The 21656-nt window shown below is 42.4% G+C and overlaps 1 protein-coding gene across 1 annotated transcript; it reads right to left on the bottom strand.

Annotated features, from left to right (window-relative positions):
* Positions 1-3871: 3871 nt before the first annotated feature.
* Positions 3872-20128, bottom strand: LOC105932170 (mitochondrial poly(A) polymerase). The gene is made up of 9 exons (XM_012871199.3): positions 19933-20128; positions 16560-16726; positions 16253-16474; positions 15895-16119; positions 12259-12470; positions 9483-9709; positions 6906-6998; positions 5901-5974; positions 3872-4503 (listed from the first exon to the last, which is right to left on the bottom strand). Exons 1-9 carry the CDS (start codon positions 20111-20113, stop codon positions 4156-4158), a joined length of 1749 nt encoding a protein of 582 aa, XP_012726653.2. The 5' UTR covers positions 20114-20128; the 3' UTR covers positions 3872-4155.
* Positions 20129-21656: the final 1528 nt, after the last annotated feature.

The following is a 21656-nucleotide window of genomic DNA, read 5'->3' as shown; positions in this document are numbered from 1 at the left end:
TTCAGCATGGACTGGTCAAAGTTTGAGTGAAGAGGGATGGAGAGAAATGCAGGGCAACCGTAGAAGAAAATGTGTAAACCACATATTAGTATGTACACATAGAATTCATCTACCCAGCACCACGACAACCCGAGATAATGAATCAAACAACATTCATATGTAAAAATGGCCTGGTCATACTCCAGACATATAGCCATGTAAAAAAATCTGGAAATATTTTTAGATGCTTTTCATTATATCTGGCTGACCTGGAGCTAAATTATTTTACAAAAGAAAAATGGGCAAAAGTTTCTCTAGATGTGCAAAAGCGGGTAGAGACAAGCCCCAAAAGACAAAAGCTAAAGGTGTTTCTACAAAGTACACCCTCGGGGGGCCTGAACACGGATGCACATCACATCTGATGCGTCATCTTCAATCATGCTTGACGTTGTATTAGTCATTTTTTATTTCTAAGCAATAAAGGCACTGCATACCCATGCGACATGCAGTCTTCCCTGCGCAGCTTGCAGCCACTGATCCAGCCGCAGGTGAATGGACAAAGCTGTTGTATTGTCTGGTGAGAGAAAGCCTTTGCAGAACATCACAGCTGCTAACACTTAGCCGGCTGATTGGGCTATAAACTCCGCCGGCTCCAGTACGACAACCCAGCTCCACAATTAAACAATGGTTCTCTTGGTGGGTGCAGTTGTTTTCTTGGCACCCACACCCACTGTAAAAGAAATCATGGTTTTTGATTGTTGGAGTGCATGCTTTTGGAACAGAGCTCTTGAACGTAGCTTTACAGTCCTTCTTTAGGCCGCCACCATACCTCTGCATTCCCGCAGCAAACCGTCTGCAGCCAAAGACACACCTGAAGGGGGGCCTCAGCGTGTGGTGAGTGCATTCCAGCGCGCTCCACCACCACAGGGCCAGCCGTGGTGCTGATGGTGCAGGAGTGCCAGAAGCTGCTGCGCCACTCGTCTGTCTCCCAACCGTGGAGACCAACATCACTCACGACGCTGTGAGGACAATTCATGGAACTTCGAGGGGAAGTCCCTTTGAAAATAATGTTCCGCTTGGCCCAGGCCTGCGTGGAGTCAGTGAGGGGAAGTGGAGCTACGATCAGCAGGCTTGATAAAATCAATTCTGAAAGTCCTGCAGCCGATAAGACCGCCACAACAAACCACCGGCGTTCTTCAGGAACATAAACGGCCGTTCCTTGAATGCCGAAGCGTCTCTTTGAGAGCGGCTACAGCCAGTATCCCACTTCAAATACGTGCCAAGGTTGTTCTGGCACCCCCTCCAATTTTTTCCCCCCCTAACATGTTTCCTCACATTCTTCCCATGTTTTTCAAACCTCAAGCCAGCGTCTCATATTCTTGCGGGCTCTGAAGGCACATCGTAGCAGCAGCAAGACAAACTGCGGCCACTGGCCTGCTGAAGGTCTGGCTCTGAAAGGGGTGACCCACCTGGCCCTTCCCACCGGTTTTCTTAATAAATCAAAATCTGAGGCGGCTCACTCGCCGACACCCTGGGCAGAGGTCACTGCTGGGAAGGTCACGTAACACAGTTTTGAGGTTTTGTAGCAAAGTGAAGTGCTTTATCTCTGGAAGATGGTCGTATAAAACCTTGACTTTATAATGGGTGGGAAGAGATTGGGGGGGAAAAAAAGCTATTAACCTTGACGATGGTACGGTGTAACCTTTTGGCAAGTGGCCACGGTCTCTATCTTTCCCCGTAATAATCCCATAAACACCTCAATAAAAGACGGCAACACCATGGCACAGAGGTCTATAACTGGGAGGGAGGATAGTACTGTACTTTTTCTAAACTACGAGAAGGTTCCCAGCAGTGACATCTAGCTAATTTTAAATGAAGCCCACAATCACTCTGCAGTCACATTTCATCCAGCTCCCCTGGGGTGATGGTTTCTCCACCCGGGTGCCTCTCTAACCACCGCGTTTCATAACCGCTCCGCTGCTCCACCGGAGCACATCCAGCAGGCTGAGACGCACTCATGGAAATAAACAAACTCCGCCAACCTCAAAGACGGCTGCCACTCTGCAAGGAGGAGGGGAAAGCAGATGACTGAGATAGAGAGAAGGGCACGGCGAATTTGAAAGTGAAATGTAAGGATAGACGAGAGGAGACGGGGACGGTGTGGGAAGTTCAAAGCAATCCTCCCCTCCGTTTTTTCTTCTTCTTTTTTGAGCAGTGCCCCCGTGGCAAAGGGCGGCGTGGCAGCTGGAGGAGCAGGGGAGGTAGTTAAAAGCCTACCCCCCACCTCACCACCCCCTGACCTCCCACTGAAATGAGCAAAAAAACAGCTGTGGGCAGCACACTCTCCACTCCTCAAACGGCGTCCCAAGGGCCTCAACCGGACGTATACAAACACACTCAGGCACTCTCTCAGGAAGGGAACCTGTAGCTGCACTCATAACGCGTTAACCCTGGGGTCATTTTTCTCTCCATTATCTCACACACATGGGCGACCTTTCCTACCAACATCAACCCTCATTTTTATGGGATGTAAACGCGGACGCTGAATAGTGTAGTCAAAAAAAGCTCCTTTCTGACAGGCCGTTTAAGCAGATCGCCTCGTTTCGCATATTCAAAACGGAAAATCTGCCGGTGGGTTTTTCAGAAGGGTTGAGCCGTTCAACAGACGTCCCCGAAGAGCTGGCTAACGGAGCCAGTAATGGCCTCTATAGCTCTGTGCTAATGTTACAATCACCGACAATCTCATGCCTTTGTTACAGAACATTTTCCGCTTAAAAAAATCCTCAGAATGGAATATTATGTTCAAAAAATAAGGTAGTCTGCCTCATTCTGTTAGCCATTTGTTTCTGTTAAGGGCTGCACGGTGAAACAATTAGTAGCCCTGTTTCCTTGTTGCAAGAAGTTCCTGGGTTCAAAGCCCAGCCTGGGGGTTTTGTGTGTTCTCTCTTTACATGCACGGGTTCTCTCCGGGTACTCCAGCTTCGTGCCCTTCTCCTGCCTCTCGCCCAATTGTTGCAGGGAATAATCGCGGAGCTGAGGATGCTGAAGCAGCGGGAAACTTTCTGCTCATGGATAATATAACATTTCGGATATAAAAGAACCAGTTTCACTGAAGGAGGCTTGTTTTTGTGCAAACTGTTCTGACAGATCATTACTGCCAGATATGCATGTTCTTATTTGGCCGTCATGTTGTTTCTGTTTAGCCCTATAAACAATATTTTTGTTGATTTTGTAGAAAGGTTTGCTGTTGAAAGGCAAGCAGTGAGGATCTGAAGAAAGAAGAGCAAGAGCTGAATGAGGATCAGCGTGAAAAGAGCATGTAGAGCACAAGCTGACAAATAAGGTATAATTAAATCCATTTCAGCTAAGAAAAATGTAAGTTGCTTTTTCAAACTGTTTTGAATTGCTGTTCTAAGTTAATTTTTCCCGGAGCCATTACTTAGCAGGTAGCCTGCTAACACTCTTAATCTCTAAATCTCTGAAACATTTAAACTTAAAAACAAAAATTATACATTTGAAACCTAATAGCTTTACTTGATACCACGCTAATTCAAATCTATTCTACATTCAGAGGAGAAAAATGGCCAAACCTTTGGTTTGCTGATACATCTATAAGGTTATTAAAGATGGGAACTATCAATTTTGAGTGAAAAATATTCTACAACTACATTTATTTTAACCTATTTATTAACAGTTTTGTTATCAGTGTGAAAGATAGTTATTGCTAACATGTGACAACCTTTAATTAGGCTCTGAGGCGTTTATATTTTCTAGTTAAACTTCAATATTACTCAATTCAGCTTGCATTAGTGTTGCATAAAGTACATTCAGAGACATTTACCAAAGCGTAAACAAGAATGTTTCTGATGACGTTATTAGAGACCAGCTTGTATAAACAGGTTTCACTCAGGACAGGTCCAGAGTCCACAGCATTATTTTTTTATTAAAACCAATTAGGAGGTCTAGTGTAATGTACACGGCTAATATTCCTAGATTTCAGCTCAGCTCTTAGTCACACACAGGGGCAGGAACACCCACAAGTGTCCATGTCAGGAACTGCAGTCCAGGTTCTAAAGTTGCTGCCTCTGCTGTTTTCCTGCCATTTCTGATGGGCATGAAGAATTAAATACTTCTCCAGATGTTTGGGTAAAGTTCTGATAAAATGAGAAGATATCTTCAAGAGTCCGAGTTCTTCTGTCCATCGTTTTTACTCTTCAAAGATTCCAGCAAGCTCTTAATCCGCTCACTGGCGTGGTGCGGTTTTCGCTTCTTGCGACCTTTGACCCCAGCCACCTGAGAAGGCAGGAGCAGGGTGGCGAGGCCCCACGGCTTGGTAGTGCGTTTCCCACCAACACCGGTTGGTGTTCTGGTCTCACTCTGTTGGAGCAGCCACGCGCTCTCTTGACACAAAGCCACAAAGCGGTCTAACTGGGAGGAATTGACGTTCTTGCTGACGTTCAGAGACGTCTCAAAAGGGTTCTGGATGTGCAGCGGCGCCACCTCTGGCTTGTTCTGCTCTTTTCCCTGGAGAAACATACAGAGAAAACAGGAGCTGTAAAGACAGGTCTGGATGTAATGGAGCACAGGGTGGCAAGGGAAGACAGAGCCATGGTTCTGGCAAACTAATTTGGGTCCAAATGAGAATTCATTAAAGTTACGGAAACAACCGGCGGTGTTAATGAGACCTTATTGAGCATGCTAGCGGCAGCGTGTATATCCTGTGTTCATCATGCCTGGCAGGCTTCAAACGAACCATCCCAGTGTGGGTCAGAGGGAGGTCAAGAAGCGTCCCTGGTGCTGTAGAGATGGAATGAGCTGAAGAGTAGCAGCACAGTAAAGCTGATTTATGGCCACAGCACCACTGGTGAAAGCCTATACGCCTCGGTCATGGCCAAAGTCTACCTGCAGGGTTCCTCAGCCGTGTCAAGCCTCATATTAATCCCATATATTAGGCAGGTTGGCCCTCTGTTCTTAGGGGTATCGATTTATTAAGCTCTAATGGGTCCATGAATGGCTTGGCCACCACATGAAACCCTCCTAGACATTATTTGTACTGAGAATAATTATGTAATATCCAATGACCAAGCAGACTCATTACCTATTATGCACATGATAAACGAACAACTTATCTGCCTTGATGACCTTCCAAGGCGTACGTAGACAAATAGAAATCAGACAAAAAGCAGGAGTTGAAAGAAAGCATCAAGTTTGTGCTTCAATTTTTGAAACGCATTTTGTGCATCTTTTAACCTTAAATGATCATTTAGGTGTTACAGGCTTCCAGTTGACCCTCCTTGTCAGTGGAGGTTTGAGACGCTTCCTGAAACCTCGAGAAAAATGCAAACACTGACGTTCCATCTAAACAGAGTCATTCTTAGCGGCTCACTTCTGTATCTAAAGCATTTCCTGGATATTTGTTTATGTCACAAAAAGCAAAGAGTGACGGCAGGGAAACTGCTTAAAGGAACCGTGCACAATATATATATTGACACCTAGTGGTGAAGAGAGGAGGTGGTCAAGGCCAAACGTTTTGGAGAGGCAATTTTGGAGATAATTGTTTCACGTTTCTGTGGTATATTGAGGTTTAATAAGATAAGATAAGATAGTCTTTATTGATCTCACAATGGAGAAATTCACTCGTCACATCGGCTCAATTAACATCTCATAAGTTGAGAAGAACAGAGAATGTATGCAAAGAGTCAGTTTTTACAATATTGATCCCTCCTTTTTAAGGACTTTGGCAGTTTATCTTGACATGTTGCGCATCAACTTCTGGACCAAAGCTTAAGTGATGGGGTGCATGTTTAATCAATCAGTTCTTGGAGGGTTTCAATTTTCAATTCCTCAATAGAATCAAGCAAAAGTTGAGAGCTGATCAAGTGTTACACTATTAGTTTATCTGTAGAGTTAAAGGCGAATACCTTTCTGATGTTTATGGACATCCTGCTGAATGGAAACGTGGCGTAGAACTCAAAGAAGTCAGTCAGCAGTTGCTCTGAAACAAATCAGGAGGAACAGAATTAGCATAAAGACGCAACAGTCTCACTGTAGGATGATGGAGAAACGTTTTTACTCCCCAAGCCTGAATAACAACCCGTCTGCGAGCGTGAATGTGATCTCTTATTGCATGCTCTTGTACAATCTGTCTGGATGTTATCAGTGCTGGAAGGCATTCTGGATCATGATAACGTGGAACATGTCAGGCTGCTCCTCAGCCCAGGTACGTTTCACTTGGCAGGGCCTCTTAGAGATCAGAGACGCAAAGTCTCACAACTGGAAAGGGTGTTCTGACTTCTTCTGCCTGTAAAACGTGTGCATCACTACTAAATACGCTGAAGGTGGTTGTTGGGTGTGAATTTAAACCAAAATGTGGAAGTTGATCCAGTTACTTATATTTGAAAGATTAACATGAAATTTGAAGCTCGCCAACTGCACCATCACTGGAAGAGTTGTGGGTCAGAGTCGTTTAGTTTCAAATCACTGTCTGGGTTTCTAGGACCAAAAATATTTCAAAATAACAGAATCTGTCTTTAATGTAAGGGAGGGAAACTGTAGCAGCGTCCCCTCAACTAGCTGTGGTGCACAGCAACAAGTGGGGGATGGGGCGGCACATTTCCTGGCCCCTCATTAAAAAGGACTAAATCATAGGAATGCTGTGATGGAACAGGTTTGCCATTTTCAAACTGTACTGCAGGTAAGCGCTACATAGCTAGCGGGGCTATATGTAAGATATGTGTAGGTGTCTCTCTCAGTTTATGAATCGATACGTGCCACACAGCCCTTCCTCTCATCCTTTGTTGCGTTCTTTGGGAAGCAGACTGGGTTCACATGCGATAAAACGTGCTTCGTCAATAAAATCCACACCGCCGTCCGTCAAACTGATATGCAGCCCCGCGGCGCTGATCCGACGCCTTGGCCGTGCTCACCCAGTGTGTCTGTGTTGCTCTGGAGCAGAATCTTGCTGAAGTCTGTGACAAACGTGCAGTCGTTCCCCTCAATCACGCTCTCGTCGGCGGGACCTTGAGGGGATGAGAGCGGGGACACAAGGTAAAACGACTTGCCTTTACACGGCAGCGACGCTTAGAAACAAGTCACAGATGGATGTGCAGGTGAATTCATGAAGGGGGGGGGGATAAGTGGAGGGAGGGAGAAAGCGAACGTCAGTGTGTGTTTTTGACGTTGGTCAGCAAAATGCACAGAAAACCTATAGTCCCCCCCCCCACCCTACCCAGCTGGTTTACGGGCCCAGCGCCGCCCTTGTTACCCGTTTCATTCACTCCACCGAGGCTGGTGTGTGTGCCTCTGTGTGCTTAACCACTGTTTAAATAGCTGCTGGTGTGCTCGTGTCTGGAGGAGGCGGGTCGTCGACCTTTCTCGAGCGATGGATCTTTTATTGTCCTGTAAGCACTCTTGTGTGATGGAGTCTGAGCTAAGCAGGCCGTGGAGGAGGAGGGGGAGGAGGAGGAGGAGGAGGTGGGGGGTAGATTGCTTTTGGAAGGCAATTATCAGACAGTCAAGGTGACAGAGGACGGGAGAGGTGGCCATGTTGATGTGGACTCAAAAGTCACGCTGATGTGCTGCTGAGTCTATTGGAAAATCGCCGCGTTCATTCCAGAGATGCGTGACAAGCATGAAGGGGTTAATCTTCAGGCTTTTCAGAGCCACACGTGTTCTCGACAGCACTAAAGCTCGATGGTGGCTCCAGGACCCTCGTGGAGAACATTACAAAAGCAGCTAAGAATAGTTCAAGGACTGTGATTAGGAGGGCAGATTTACTCAGCCTTTAGCTGCTGTTCCAGAATTCGATTTGAATTCGATTTGCAGCTGTCTGCATAAATTACCCAGTCACAGAGTGAAATTAGTGGACACAGTGATCTCTGCACCGGCCTCTCGTCTACGTGGACCAAAAGCACAACATTTAAAAGGGAGGGTATTTAAATGAGCCGTGCGCCTCAGATAATTAGACCGTTCTTACCAGTGAAGACGGGCAGGAGAAAGCACTGCACGATTGTGAAGTGGATGAAAAATGACACATCGTTTCACCATTTTTGGAAAAGAGAAATCTGAAGTGTGTGGCATTCATTTGTATCCGATTCCCCAAACTAAGTACTTCCTACACTTTTACAGCTGGAAGCCTGAGCGGGGCAAACTCCTACCAGCTGAAAGGATCCAGCCACACAACCATGACGGCAGCTTTATGACGTCTTCTTCATTAAATAAACATTTGGGAGAGTAGGAAAGACAAAGCTCATTTTGAAACAACGTCAAAAAGAGAATCTGCCCCGCTCAGATGAGAACATAAGTAACTAAAAATCAATGTAGCAGAAAAATAACGCTGCATATCAGCCTTAATACAACACAGCATCACGCTGCAGGGATGCTTCTCTTCAGCAGGCTCAGGGAAGCTGGTCAGAGTGGATGGGATGTTTGATTGTGTTGAATACAGGACTACCTTGAAAGGAAACCTTGTTGGAGACTGTGAAAGGCTTAAAGCTGGAGCTAAGGTTCACATTCCAGGAAACCAACCCCAAGCACTTTGTTACTGAAAACTGCTTTATAAATAAGCTTGCCTTGCCTAAGCAAACAGCCAGAGCTACAGGGGAATGGTTTCGATCAAAGCATATCATCTATGAGAATGGCCTAGTCAAAGTCCAGAACTAAATCCAACTAAAAATCTAAAAAAAAAAAAAAAGATAGTTTGAGCTGCTCTGCTAAAGAGGAAGCAAAGGTTTCAATATCTAGATGTGCAAAGCTGCTAGAGGAGAGAGCTCCAATAATAGCGAAAGGATGTTATGCAAAGTGCTACCACAAGGGGGCACAATAACAAAACTCTTCAGATATTTGTTAGTTTTAAAAAAAAGCAAAACAAAGCACCATTTTCCTAAAGATTCACAATTATGCGCTGGTCTTATAAGACGTCTGACCAGTCTGCACTGAAAGGTTGTTTAACACAACCCGCTTCAAAAATCTTAATATTTACATTTAAAACGTTTCTAAAAAGGGGAGGAAATAATTAAATATCGTTGGGGTGAAAATGATTTTGTTTCATTGCAGTTTTTATAGTCGGAAAAATATTGCATGTATCATTTCATCTAGATTTAGAAAGCCAACAGTTAGCAGTAATAACTGCAGTATTTTTACATTGTGGCTCCAATAAAGATTTGTTTTAAACTCAATAATTAACATTAGCTGCAGTAACTTGCATCATTCTCATTATATATGTGGGGAGTCATAAATTATGGAGCAGAAATAATAATCGATGTATGCAAGAATATAAAAACACAGTCTGCTTCTCAAGTTTCACTTTTCACTGAGAGCCAGTTCGTTTGGGAGGAAAAACCTTTGGATGTGAGAAGGAAACAGAAACAATAAGAAAACACATTTTTCAAAGGCTTTGCATTTTAGGGACGCAGAAAAAAAAAGTTACAATAATCTACAAAATGCTAGTAGAAGCTGAACTAATTAGTGACTGAAGGTGAGTATCTAGGAGAGTTCGCTGGTACCTGCAAGATCCCGCAGACAGTCCAGAGTGGGGATGATGGGAGGGCTTCTCTTCTGCAGGAAGAACAGCACCATGACGGTCAGGGAGAAGTTGCTGATCCAGGCCCCAGGAATGCTGCTGGTGATGCCGTGAGTGCGCGCCCAGCAGCGGATGGTAAAAACCAGGCTCCGCACCCTGGGGTCCAGCTCTCCATACAGATACAGCAGCTCAGTGCTCTTCATCGCCACCCTGTGGGGAACATGCAGAGAGGCCGTGTAAACCACTATCAGGGTCCAGGATCCAAAGAGATCTTTTAAAATACTGTTTACACGTGTGTGGTACACTCACGAATGATAATTACTTTGATTTGTTTTGCTCTCTTAAAGCTTTCAGACCTGAGAAAAATGTGAAAATTTTACTTCCTAGTTCAAGCTTTAAGTGTGATTTGCTTTAAAGATCAGAGGAAACAATATTTACTACGTAGTGTTTTTTTTCTACTCAATATCTTTAAAAATTTGTTGACTAAAGTGTTTAATTATTCTGGGTGTAGAAGAGCTGCTAAGGCTCATTAATAACTGGCATGACATTTGATAATAGTTACAAAGCACAAACGATTATGTTAAAAAACTGTTTTTATATAAGTTTAGAGAGAATATTTAAAATAGCTCTGTCTAATAGATCAATAGAAATATACAAGGTTTTCAAAGTGCTTTGCATTACTGGTCAGTCAGAAATTTCTGCAGAAGTTAAAGGCACGGTTAGGTTGGAAAACAATATCCCAGGCTTTAAACGTCTCACAGAGCTCTGTTCAACCCGTGCTCTGAAAATGCTGGTGAAGGTTCTCAGTCTTCCAGTTCATAATCGATCCAAAAAAAAAAAAAAAAAAAAAAAAAAAAAAAAAAAAAAAAAAAAGACAACTGGACTTTTCGCTTCCCATCCAGAAAGCTCAATTCAAATGTCTGAAGTAGTGTGGAGTTCCAAGCTTTAGATTATTGCCATCATTTTTTTTTATATACTTTTTGGCCAATAACACAAAGCTTGGAACTCCACACTACTCCAGACATTTGAATTGAGAAAGCTTTCTGGATGGGAAGCGAAACGTCTTCAAACTTCAGAAAAAAAGTCCAGTTTTGATTTTTTAACTTTTTTTGGAATGGTCTGAAAACAGAAAGAGTACGGCACACCTGCAAACCTGCCAAGTCCCAACCGTCCGCCTGAACTCACAGGCCAGGCAGGGAGAGTAATGAGTAGCTGTGAACTAAAGAGTTTCTGATCAGATGAGACCTGAATTCATGTTTTTATGGACTATGTGCAAAGAAATGAAGGTTGTCTGAAAACAAACATTTCACATCACCTAGAACACATATCGCCACATTAAACATGGTATTGGCAGCATCAGGATGTGAGAATGCTCTTGTTCAACTGGGGTACAGAAGCGGGCCAGAGTTTGTGCAGACGGAGCTGAAATGCAGGCCAGTCCTGGAGGAAAACCTGCTGAAGGCTGAATAAAGGTGAGACTGGGGCAGAGGTTCCCCTTCCAGCAGGACGACTAACGGACAGCCAGCGTCACACTTTCACTCAAACATACTGAAACTGTCCCACATCAATAAAAAGGTTTCAGTAGGCTCAGAGTGAAGTCACTGGAAACTGATGAGCAGTTCTCAGTAACTTCCACGTCAATGCAAAGGTTTAGATTAAAGCTAGAGTGGCCCAAAACCCAAACCCAAACGCTCCCCATCCAGTCTGACTCATTTTGATTCATCTTTATTTTTCCTTTTTAATTTGGGTTTTATAAGTATTTTTTATAAAATCCCAATACATTAAAATATATGGTTGTAATGGGACAAAATGTTGAAATTCAAATAGTGTACCTACTTTTGAAAGGTACTTACTGTAGTTTCTGTAAGTATTTTATACGTCAAGCGCTACTTATGATCTAGCCATCAAAATGAATAAATATAGCAAAGAAAACATCGCTTTGCTGGTAGTGTTTTTTTATTTTATTTTAAAAGTCTGAGCAGAATTCTCAGAGTTAGCGGGTAAAACGGTGAAACTAGAAAACTACCACTAGGGAGCAGCATTTAGCTGCTCTAACATGCTAAGCTGCTGTGACTTTTTCACGTTAGCACACACACACACACACACACACACACACACACAAACATAAACATAACCCAGGAAAAAAAAGGTGAGGGTCAAAAAAAAGGTCCTCACTTTATATCAAAGGCCATACTTTACTGGGGAAATGAGCAAAAAAGAAAATCCTCACTGAGCTGCAAGTACAAGTGCACACACACGTCTCTCTGGCAGAAAGGTGCTGTGCTTCAAAGATCTAACAGCTTGATTTGAGAAAAGTCCCTCTCACATCCACCCACAGCGGGTGGTTCCACTCCAGTTCCTTAGAAACACACGAGTGGTTTTCAGTACGTTAGCAGGTGTTTCTATCACACACCAGCTGATGAAAAGATATGTTTAAGACCAGAAGGGAAGTAATGAAACACACAGGAGCCCCCATGTTTGGCCATCCTGTTTAGTCTCGCTGTGGCTACAGAGCAAGAGAACCGTTGCAGCACTTCCTGAGAGAATCGGCTTTCTGTTTGGGGCTTTTGCAATGCAAATGTGGCTACAAGCAGCACGTTCTCTTAGGCAACACAATTATTGCCGATTCAGCAGTGACCTTTCAATATGTGACCCACTGCATGCCAGAAACTGAACTTCTTATCACGTAACGGTCTGCTCAGACTGCCTCCTACACCATTTTAAGGCGTTCTGTTTTCCCATGGTCACGGGGTGCGTACCTGTTGTTGGCTGTGAGGTCACACTGAAAGCCAGAGGGCTGGTGGGCGAATCGGACCAGGGGGCAGCGAGCGTTCAGAATCTTCTGCACTCCCACGCAGCCGGGCCCGAAGTGGTCCACGCATTCCCCGATCACGGACAAGATGCTTTGGGTGACGTGACGCTCCGAGTTGGTCCGCTTCATCTGGTATTCAAGGGAAAGGCCCGATTTTGGCTGCAAACGTACAAGACACACAAGTTTATTTGGATGAAGGAAAATGTGCATATTTAATGGAAAACCTTTATTCATCTTGACCCTAAAGCTGCTGTCACACTGCTTCTTCTGTCATGTTTGACGGTACGTTTAGAAACGTGTGTTATGAGCATCGAAATGTTATTAAACAGGATTTCCTTTTGCATCCTGGAGGCTTGAGCATCGCTGTTGATTGACCCTTATTTGCACAGTGAGTGTTTACTGGGATAAAGGATGTAGAAAATTCACACCGTTCTACTTATCAAAGCAGGTTGTGTTACTGTCATTGCGTTTCCTTTTTTTTTTCTACATCAAGGATCAGATGAACATCTAGGGAGGCAAGTTCAATGCACCATGGGTACCCTAAGCAGTAAACTAATTATTTAATTGAAGAGAAGGCCAGTCAGTTGAAGCCCCAGCATCCAGCATAGTGAGGCAAGAAAACCTTCTTTGGTGCAGACAAAGCACCCGCAAAGCATAGCATAAAATTGTTATAATCAGTCCTTAATGGGACATTTAGACATTATTTGTGTAAACTGTGTAGAAGTGATACATATACAGTTAACTTCAAAATTATCCCTACCCCTGAAATTGCAAGGCTAAAAGTATGTACACCATTCATTCTCTATTACAAATGAAAAATTCTTAATGTGATTACAGCGGTCAACTGTTGACCTACTTTTTTGCACGCTTCCGCTGATGTTTTGATCATTTATCTTTGGTGATGTATTCCCAGGCTTTGAGGGTATTTGGCCTACTTACCGTCAACCTAATCTTCAGCTCCCTCCCAAGATTAAATCTCAGATTCATTATGACTCTAGCTGGGCAACTTTAAAGCAATCAATCTTAGACAGAAGAAAAACTATGGTGAAATGGGCAAGTATTACTCAGTGGGATGAGTTGTGGTTTAGCACTCTGAAAGTTGTTGGTGTGATTCCGGTTTACCTCTGTCACATCTCCTTACAGCTGGGCAAGGCACTTACAAGTTACCGACCAAGCTGTATATTAGTGAATGAATGTGTGGGCATCAGTGAGTGTGATTGGGTGAATGTGGCTATAGTGCCAAGCACGTAAAGTGGTTGGTGTGACCATAGAAGCGCAAAAGAAATTCAGTCCATAAATAAATGAATTGAAACCTTATTTTGCCAGGTGTATGAATAACTTTAAAGCTTAAAACTTTTAGCTTTAAAGTTACAGCATGTCAGAGTTGTGATGTGCATGTTGTAGAACTATTTTTTTTGTCGAAAAACTGTCGCAGTCTGGTTTAGCTGGAGACCATGGCCGTTTTTCAGTATGTATATTTATCTGAATTTGTGTACTTGTGAAACATCAACAGCCCAAGTACTTGTTCCAATTTAAAAACGCATCAAGGCAAGAACGCTCAGAGATCTGATGTGTTCTTACTCCGTGCGTTTTATAGAGGATGCACTAACTCCAGCCCAATGCAGGTTAGCAAAAAAATTTAAATTGTAAAATAATTCTTATACAGTTCCTGCTTATGGATCCTGTGCGAAACTAAGGAATACCGGAGAGAATTGATCAACTGTATAACTCTAAAGCTGGTCATCAACTACTAGTATTACTCAATTAAGAGAACAAAATATTCATAAGCAAAACTTAGATATTTTTTGTGGATAATTATGCTTCACTGTTAAAAGAAGTCTGAAAAGTAAAGTGGTAAACCTCCATTATTTACTTGGTAAAGCTTTTTTATAACAGCTCATTCTTTCAAAAGGTTTTAACTTTGTACTGACGTCAGATGTTGTTGACGTGATGGAGTGCAGATCGTTGCCGTCAACGTACTCCTGTACTCAGCAGTATATACTTTCTGCTGTTCGTCCCAAGAACATACTTATCAAGTACACAACAACGTACTTGCACAGTGGGAAACAGCCCATATGTGTCAAACGCCTAGGAAGGCAGTACCTAGAAAGGTGGTACCTAGGAAGGAGGTGCCTGGAAGGCATGGTCATAACAGATGCGGGGGTATACGAGGGCCATGTCCCCTGCACTTCATGCATCTGTCATCTGTCCTACACATTCTTTCCAGCTGATATAGTTAATTAATTGGTTATTAACATGCCGCAACATGTTTTTCTAAGCCATCTTTAAAAACGCACCTTGATCGTATGTATGCTAACACTGGCATCTGCTGTGGTGCACGGTGTGTCAGAATCATGTTTAGCACACCAGCCAGAGCCAGCAAAGAAAAAAAACTTTTTGGCAAAAAATATGTCAATATATGTAACAAGATTACCTCTGTTACATCCCTTACTAGCTGGGTCATGCGAGGAATAAACCCAATCCTTTATTTCTGTGCAGAACCGGTGCTCGCTGTGGCTTTCCACTAAAATTATCTTTATTGCCACAACAGGAAGCGCAGAGTCGGGGAGGAGCCATTCCATTTGGCACTTAATGACTTTCCAACTTAGCCTGTAGATGTTCAGTCATTGCGTCAACTCAACTGGAGTTTGGCAGCTAAAACCTTAGATTGTGTTTAGGGCTGGACGATAATTCAATAACAATATATGTCGATTGATAGTCCTATATCGATGATACAAAAATGGGTCAATAAGAAGTTCAATAAAATAACAGCTCTCCTTCCTTTTGCATTCTAGCCATGTAGGTTAATATTACAGTTGTTACATCCTCCCAAACAATCACAAGCGTACTCAGGAACTAAGTGGAGCACAAAACTAACCCCTTCAAAGAGTTCAGAGAGCACGCCTTCTGTTTTTTTTTTCTTTTTTAAAAACTTGCAGATTTGGTAAAAAGTTGGTTTAATAAAGGGTTGGGTTTGATTTGTATCTAAAAATAGGTTGCTAAGAAACAGCACAAAATGGCCAGGGCCAGGGCCAGGGTTTTGAATTTGTTGATAATTATCGATATAGATCAATATGATTTCTATTTTATCAATATGCTTTTTTTCCTATATCGTCCAGCCCTAATTGTGTTAGTATATAGCTTAAAGAACTAAAGTGGGTCTCCTGGTGCGGTGCTGTGGCCGTTAGCGATTATGTGCTTCTTTAGCCACTAAGTAGAGGTACAAGAACAAGAGGATGATAAATCACTCAATAGACCTCTGAAAAATGTCTCCCCTCACTTCTAAGATGATGGCTACACCCCCGTGGGAAGGCGGTGCAATATTTACCTAAGGTTTAGTATGTTCCAGTATTACTGAAACATGAGGCAGATGCAAGACAGTATAATATGGTATCAGATTTTATACTGCAACACCCAAGGATAACACTGCAAAGATTCTTTGTAATCTCATAAATGGGGATTTAGAAAAAAACAGCAACTTACTGATGAAATCCTTTAGGCATTCATACAAGTGTTCACAATAATCTACCTTTCATTTTACGGGCTAAAAGCACAGAAAAGACAAACTAAGCCTCGTTTTTACCGTTTTTAGATTCTTGCCACTGATGGTGTCCAGATCGAGGAACATGTCCAGGTCACAGCCGAGCTTCCCAAAGCCGTTCACCGATGAGCCGAACGGTTTGATGGTGCATTCTGGGAAATAAGCGGCGGCGATGTCTTTGAGCAGAGAGCAGACGAGGAAGCGCAGCCTGCTGTTTTCCTCTGTAAGCTGGTAAGCTTCGGTCAGGGAGCTTATCTGCTCATCTACCTGGAGGAGATGAGAGGAGAAAGAAATCCAATCAGTCCTGTCTAAACTAATAGCCTCCTAAACGCAAACTGAACCCCCCCACTAGTGCTTTGCTGAAAACTGTCCCTCCTGCTTTGATGAGCCACATGCTTACGCTCTGCTCCCTGGACAGCCTCTGGATGAGCTCGTTGATGGGAACTGTGGTTTGAGGCTGGCATGGGAGGCTCGGTGACTCCCCTGAGCTGTGATTTCTCAGTGACAGGAGTCTGGACTTAAACGGTACCATGGATTCATGGCTGACACTCGGAATGGCAGCTGACTCCAGTAAAGAGACAACATTGTCCCGGCAGGCAAACTCCACAACAGCATACACACCCTGAAGGAAAGAAGCCACACTTGAAGCTGAACAAGCGTCGGAAGATGTCGCAAAATGCTTATGTGCTTGGTAGTCTATTACTTACATAACTTTCATAAAAGAAGTGCTTCTTGATGTCTCCATGCTTCGATAAAAAATTCAGAAATTTTTTCTCGCTTGTTCTGGATTGGCAGCTGATGAGAACCGATTTCTCGGCCTGTTCTTGTCTGTCTGCCATGAGTTCGTAAAAAGACTTGGGTCCATCTTTTTCTCCTGCGACAGAGCATCAGAAAAAACAATCACAGGTGTTCTCTTGGGAGACAACAGAGAAATTGATGTAAATCCCCATTTAAATTAAAAAGCTCTCAGGCTGAAAACCTGGCTTAAATTAGGCGACTTCAAAAAGGTCTCACAGGCTTTACAGTGAAATGTGCAGAACTGGACCGTACATGCCATTTTCCTAAATCAAATTACATTTTACAGCATGTCTTTAGTACAAAAAAATAACACAAATCAGTCAGACTGTAAGATTAACAGAGTCAAAACACTACGTACAGCAGGATGCAGTGGGATATTGTACTCCATGCTTTTGGTAGTAAATATTTAAAGCTTTTGTAAATAAAACAGGAACGTCGCTTTTAATTGTGTTTTACTTTTGACTCTGTAACCAAAGGTTTAAGGTTTATTTTTAAACCAAATCAAAAAAGACTTGGGTTTATATAAATCCAAGTCTTTTTTTGATTTGGTTTAAAATATAACGAGAAATCTATAAACACAAAAAGATACATTTACTCACATGTATATCAAAATATGGAGGTCAAACATGTGATATTGTTTTGCATTTATCTTATGATAAGTTCCTTGGAATTCAAGTATATTTCCAATGGCTTCCAACTAGGGGGGTGAGTCTTTGTAGATAGTTATAATGTGCCTCCTCATGCAGTAGCTAATGCCTGAGCTTAAATGGAGGGAGAGGCCATAATTCAGGAACAGAGGCTGCAAACATAAAAATGTAACATCATAACTTTAATTAGAAATATTTCTGCCGCAATAAGGGCAGATGTTTCACCTTCATCACCTCACATGTAAGGAAACTGACGAATATTAGTAGTATTATAATTCATATTAAAGCTGAAAGAACAGTGTTCTGTAGCATGACAAACATGGAGGTGCAGTGGAGTAGCCTTTGGCTGTAATCTCTCTACTATGTGGCGCATAACAGAATACACTTTTTCACCGGTGCAGAGGCTGGTGAGCACCGGGTGTGAGTGCGTATGTGTAAACAGGCTTTTGGAAAAAGGCCACAAAAAAAAAAAAAAAAAAAAAATCCAGGCACAATTATATAATGGCCTGTATATTTTCCAGCATGACAGACTGCTACATAAATACATAAATCAGTACATAAATAAGTTATTATATAAGTAGCCATCTATGTTGTAGTTTAACAGTAGCAGAAATACATAGCTACATTAAACAAAACCCTCTATAATTGTTATACATTTTCACTACATGTAATCAATTAAATTATTAAATGTGAAAAACATACCTAAAATTTTTATTTATATTAAAAGCATGTATAAATACTTAAGTATGTATTCTATTTAACTATTTTTGCAGTGTTATTCTCCGGTATATCAAGTTCATTTAGGGGCGTGGCAAACACTGATATAGAGAGGGCGATTGGTCTGCAGTGGAATTATTTTAGTCATTAGTAGATGCTAATGGTGATAGCTTATTTATAAGCTATGAATAAATAACTTATTTCATAATGTGCTGCAGTACAAACAACATGGAAAATACAAATATTTTAAAGTCTATTCTCTGAGATCCAGGGAGCCAGTGTAAGGACTTTAGAACTGGGGTTATGTTCTCTACTTTCTTAGTCTTAGTGAGGACGCTGGCAGCAGCGTTCTGGATCAACTGCAGCTGTCTGATCCACTTTTTAGGCAGGCCTGTGAAAACACCGTTGCAGTAATCAATTCTACTAAATATAAACACATGGATTAGTTTTTCCAGATCCTGCTGAGACATTAGTCCTTTAATCCTGGAGATGTTCTTCAGGTGATAGAAAGCCGACCTTGTTGTTGTCTTTATGTTCCTTTAAAGGTTCAGTTCGGAGTCCATCACAACACCCAGATTTTGGGCCTGATCAGGAGTTTCTATTCGTAAGAACTGAAGCTATGTGCTGACTCTTGATTTGGTCCAACAACATTTTTTCTTTTTCTTCAACTGAATTTTTTGGGGGCATCCACGCATTGATTAGTTCTATCCATCTACTAAGTTAATGCTGTAATGGGTTTATAGTCACCTGGTGAAGTTGTAATGTAGAGCTGTGTGCCGTCTGGGTAGTTAGGTTAACTTATCTTGCTGTTATAATTTGAGCTAGAGGGGTGCTTCCTGACCACAGGGAAGAGTTTATGGTTTGAATCAAATCAGCTACTATAGCAGGGGAAACTTTCCTAATTGGTGCATCATTTCCTAGTTGACTTGGTAGAATTGTGTCATTTTGTCCAGATTTATTTTGACTGGACACAACGTTGGCACTGGACGTGATACTGATGTAATTAGACAACCCTTCCAATTTTCTGAATTTCCTCAGTAAAGATGTTGGCCGACTCGCTGCATCTGCAGGTAGAGCGGCGTCCAGATGCTACAGACGCACGGAGGGTTTGTTTTAACTATGTGATTTCACAAATGAAGGATTCCTTCCCATTCTTCGGGTTCAAGTCATATGTGAAGTTTCTCTTTATAGATGTCACAGTGAACCTGATGTGGAGTCTTTTGCCACCTCTGTTCGGCTTTTCGACATTCCCCTTTTCACTTGCAACTGGTGGAGCACTTCTGCACGGAGGTTTCTACTTACCAGAGAATACCTTCACCTCAGTGGGAGCAATGGAGTCAATGTGGTCTGAAATTTTACACCTGAAGTTATCTGCCAGCTCATTTGCTGAGTTACAGGATAACGTAGAAGGGGAAGAGTACGCTTGGATAAAGGGAAAGCTGAACTGTCCTTAAAATTGCGTTTACCTATAATGTCTGTTTGACATACTGAGTCAATGCAAACCACACTTCCAAACATAACAGAAAAGTGGTCAGATAGGGCTACATCAGTTACAAATATCTTGGAAATGTTTAGATCCTGACTGATGATTAAGTCCAAAATAAGTCCCCGTTTGTGTGTTGGCTGTTTAACATTGCGAGTCTAACCAAAATGACAGGAATGTATTTTTTAGTTTTTAAGAGATCCTTCTAACTATTTGAATTGAATTGGCTGTCTCCGATCGATTCAAACAATGCCGATTGTTAGGAGAACACATGTCGTTTCTTCACATGGTGTGTTCTGCTCTATACACTCCAAGCTGTGTGAACTACAGCTAAGGGAAAATAAAAATTCTGTTTTCTCCGCGGAGTTTGGAATGGCTTCCCCTTGGCACAAGAGCTGAGCTGCAAAGTGATGAAAGTAACCCTAAAATACTCACCGCTGTCTTCTCCCAGAGTTCCCTCAGTCTGGACGGCCCCCGGCTCTGTTCCCGCACTCCTTCGGAAGGTTCTTTGGACACCGTTAAGGCAATTCACAAGGCGATGCCTCCCTCTCATATGTAACCTGTGCACGGTGAAGGGAGACGCCATTGTTGTTCGGGCTAGTGACGAAAAGCGCATGCGCGAGGAGACTACAGCCTACAGCAAGCGAGAGGTACCATACATAAATCTCTCGATTCGAAAGACATTTTTTATATTAAGCAAATTAGTTTTGCTGCGAATCGACGGGGCATGCGTTATGGGTCGATTTATATTTCTGTTAGTCATCCTATGGTGAGAGAGTTTTTTTTATAACCGAAGGAAGGAAATTTGTCTTTTTGTTATTCAAAAATGTCGCTTCAATCAAAATAATGTTTGTGATCAAAACATTTTATTTTTCAGTCGATTTTGATAAAGAAAATATTTTGTTATTGATGTGATTTTTTTCTTGCTTTGATTTAAAAATGAAAGGGCAAATATCCCTCCGCATATGAGTCACCGAGGTCTATGGCAGAGTCAGATTTGAGGCCATCTGTGTCAAAGCTGAAGCTTGAAATAACTTGAGTCCTGTGGTGAGGCAATAATCCCGAACACAACCACACAAAGCTGTAAAGCTGAAAAGGTGTTGTAGTGCCCCAGTCACATCTCACCCTGAACCAAATGCTGACAGAATCTCAGTGAAATGTGTAAATAAAGCCTGCAAACCCTAATCAACCAAAGCATATTTGTAAAGAACAGCGGACCAGAATGTCTTCCCAAAGATGCGAGAGACTGAAAGTTATGCAGAAAACAACTTCAAGTTCTTGCTACCCAAAGTGGTTAAAATAGGACCAATTACTGAATCATATATGATTCAGTAATTGGTCCTATTTTAACCAGTTTAAAATAGTGTGCCCTATAGGACACACTTAGTTTTGTTTGTCTTTTTGTCACACACAGCTTTTTCCTTTTTCTGTTTATCCATATTTAATAAACAAACATGGGAATCTCAGGGTCTCATTTTTGTTTTCTTTTAGCAAATATACGATTGTGTTCGTGTCACAAGCCATGACTCTCACTGTGCATCGCAATGGTTCACAACCGAGAGTGAAGCATTCAGCTCTTCCAGATCTGAGGCCATTGTCCTTAACCAGAATAGGTTGCTCTTCTGGAGGGGTGTCTGAAGTCAGTCTGGGGGCATAAGGTGAGAAGCTCTGTCATCTGGGGAGAGCAGATCTTGGCAGTGTCCCTTTGAAGGTCTTTTAGATTTGGAAGATTTAGAAATCCTAAGGAACGGCAGGAACCTACAGGGGGATTATATATTCCTCCTAGCATGGGAACACTTTGGTATCCACCATAATTTGCTAAAAGAGTATCACTCAGGAGAGGGATGTCAAAGTATCCATTCTGTTACCCCATGATCTGATCTTAGATAAAGAGAACACAATGGATGGATGGATGGATGGATGGATGGATGGATGGATGGATGGATGGCTGATGGTTGGATGGAAACGAGTTTTGATACAGTTAACACATTAATTCTACTTAAATTAAAGGTTAGATGTTTCTATCTGTGTGACATTTTTTAATCCTGAAGTGGAAGAGGAATTTACTCCATTAGTTCTCACACATTTCGCATGAACGCTAACCAATGCAGAGGACTCCCTCTCTCTCTCTCTCTCTCTCTCTCTCTCTCTCTCTCTCT

The sequence above is a fragment of the Fundulus heteroclitus genome, chromosome 21 (genome assembly GCF_011125445.2).
Source record: "Fundulus heteroclitus isolate FHET01 chromosome 21, MU-UCD_Fhet_4.1, whole genome shotgun sequence".
Lineage (NCBI taxonomy): Eukaryota > Metazoa > Chordata > Actinopteri > Cyprinodontiformes > Fundulidae > Fundulus > Fundulus heteroclitus.
The sequence above is the reverse complement of the archived record's forward strand: the minus strand, read 5'-3'. Positions and strand labels throughout refer to the sequence as shown.

Bases quoted from the DNA above. Each gene is read 5' to 3' on its own strand.
- LOC105932170 (XM_012871199.3), bottom strand. From the start codon at position 20,113: ATGCGCTTTTCGTCACTAGCCCGAACAACAATGGCGTCTCCCTTCACC. The intron at 16,727-19,932 runs GTGAGTATTTTA...GCTCTGTCGCAG, and splicing joins AACTCTGGGAGAAGACAGCG to GAGAAAAAGATGGACCCAAG. The intron at 9,710-12,258 runs GTACGCACCCCG...TGTTCCCCACAG, and splicing joins GACCTCACAGCCAACAACAG to GGTGGCGATGAAGAGCACTG.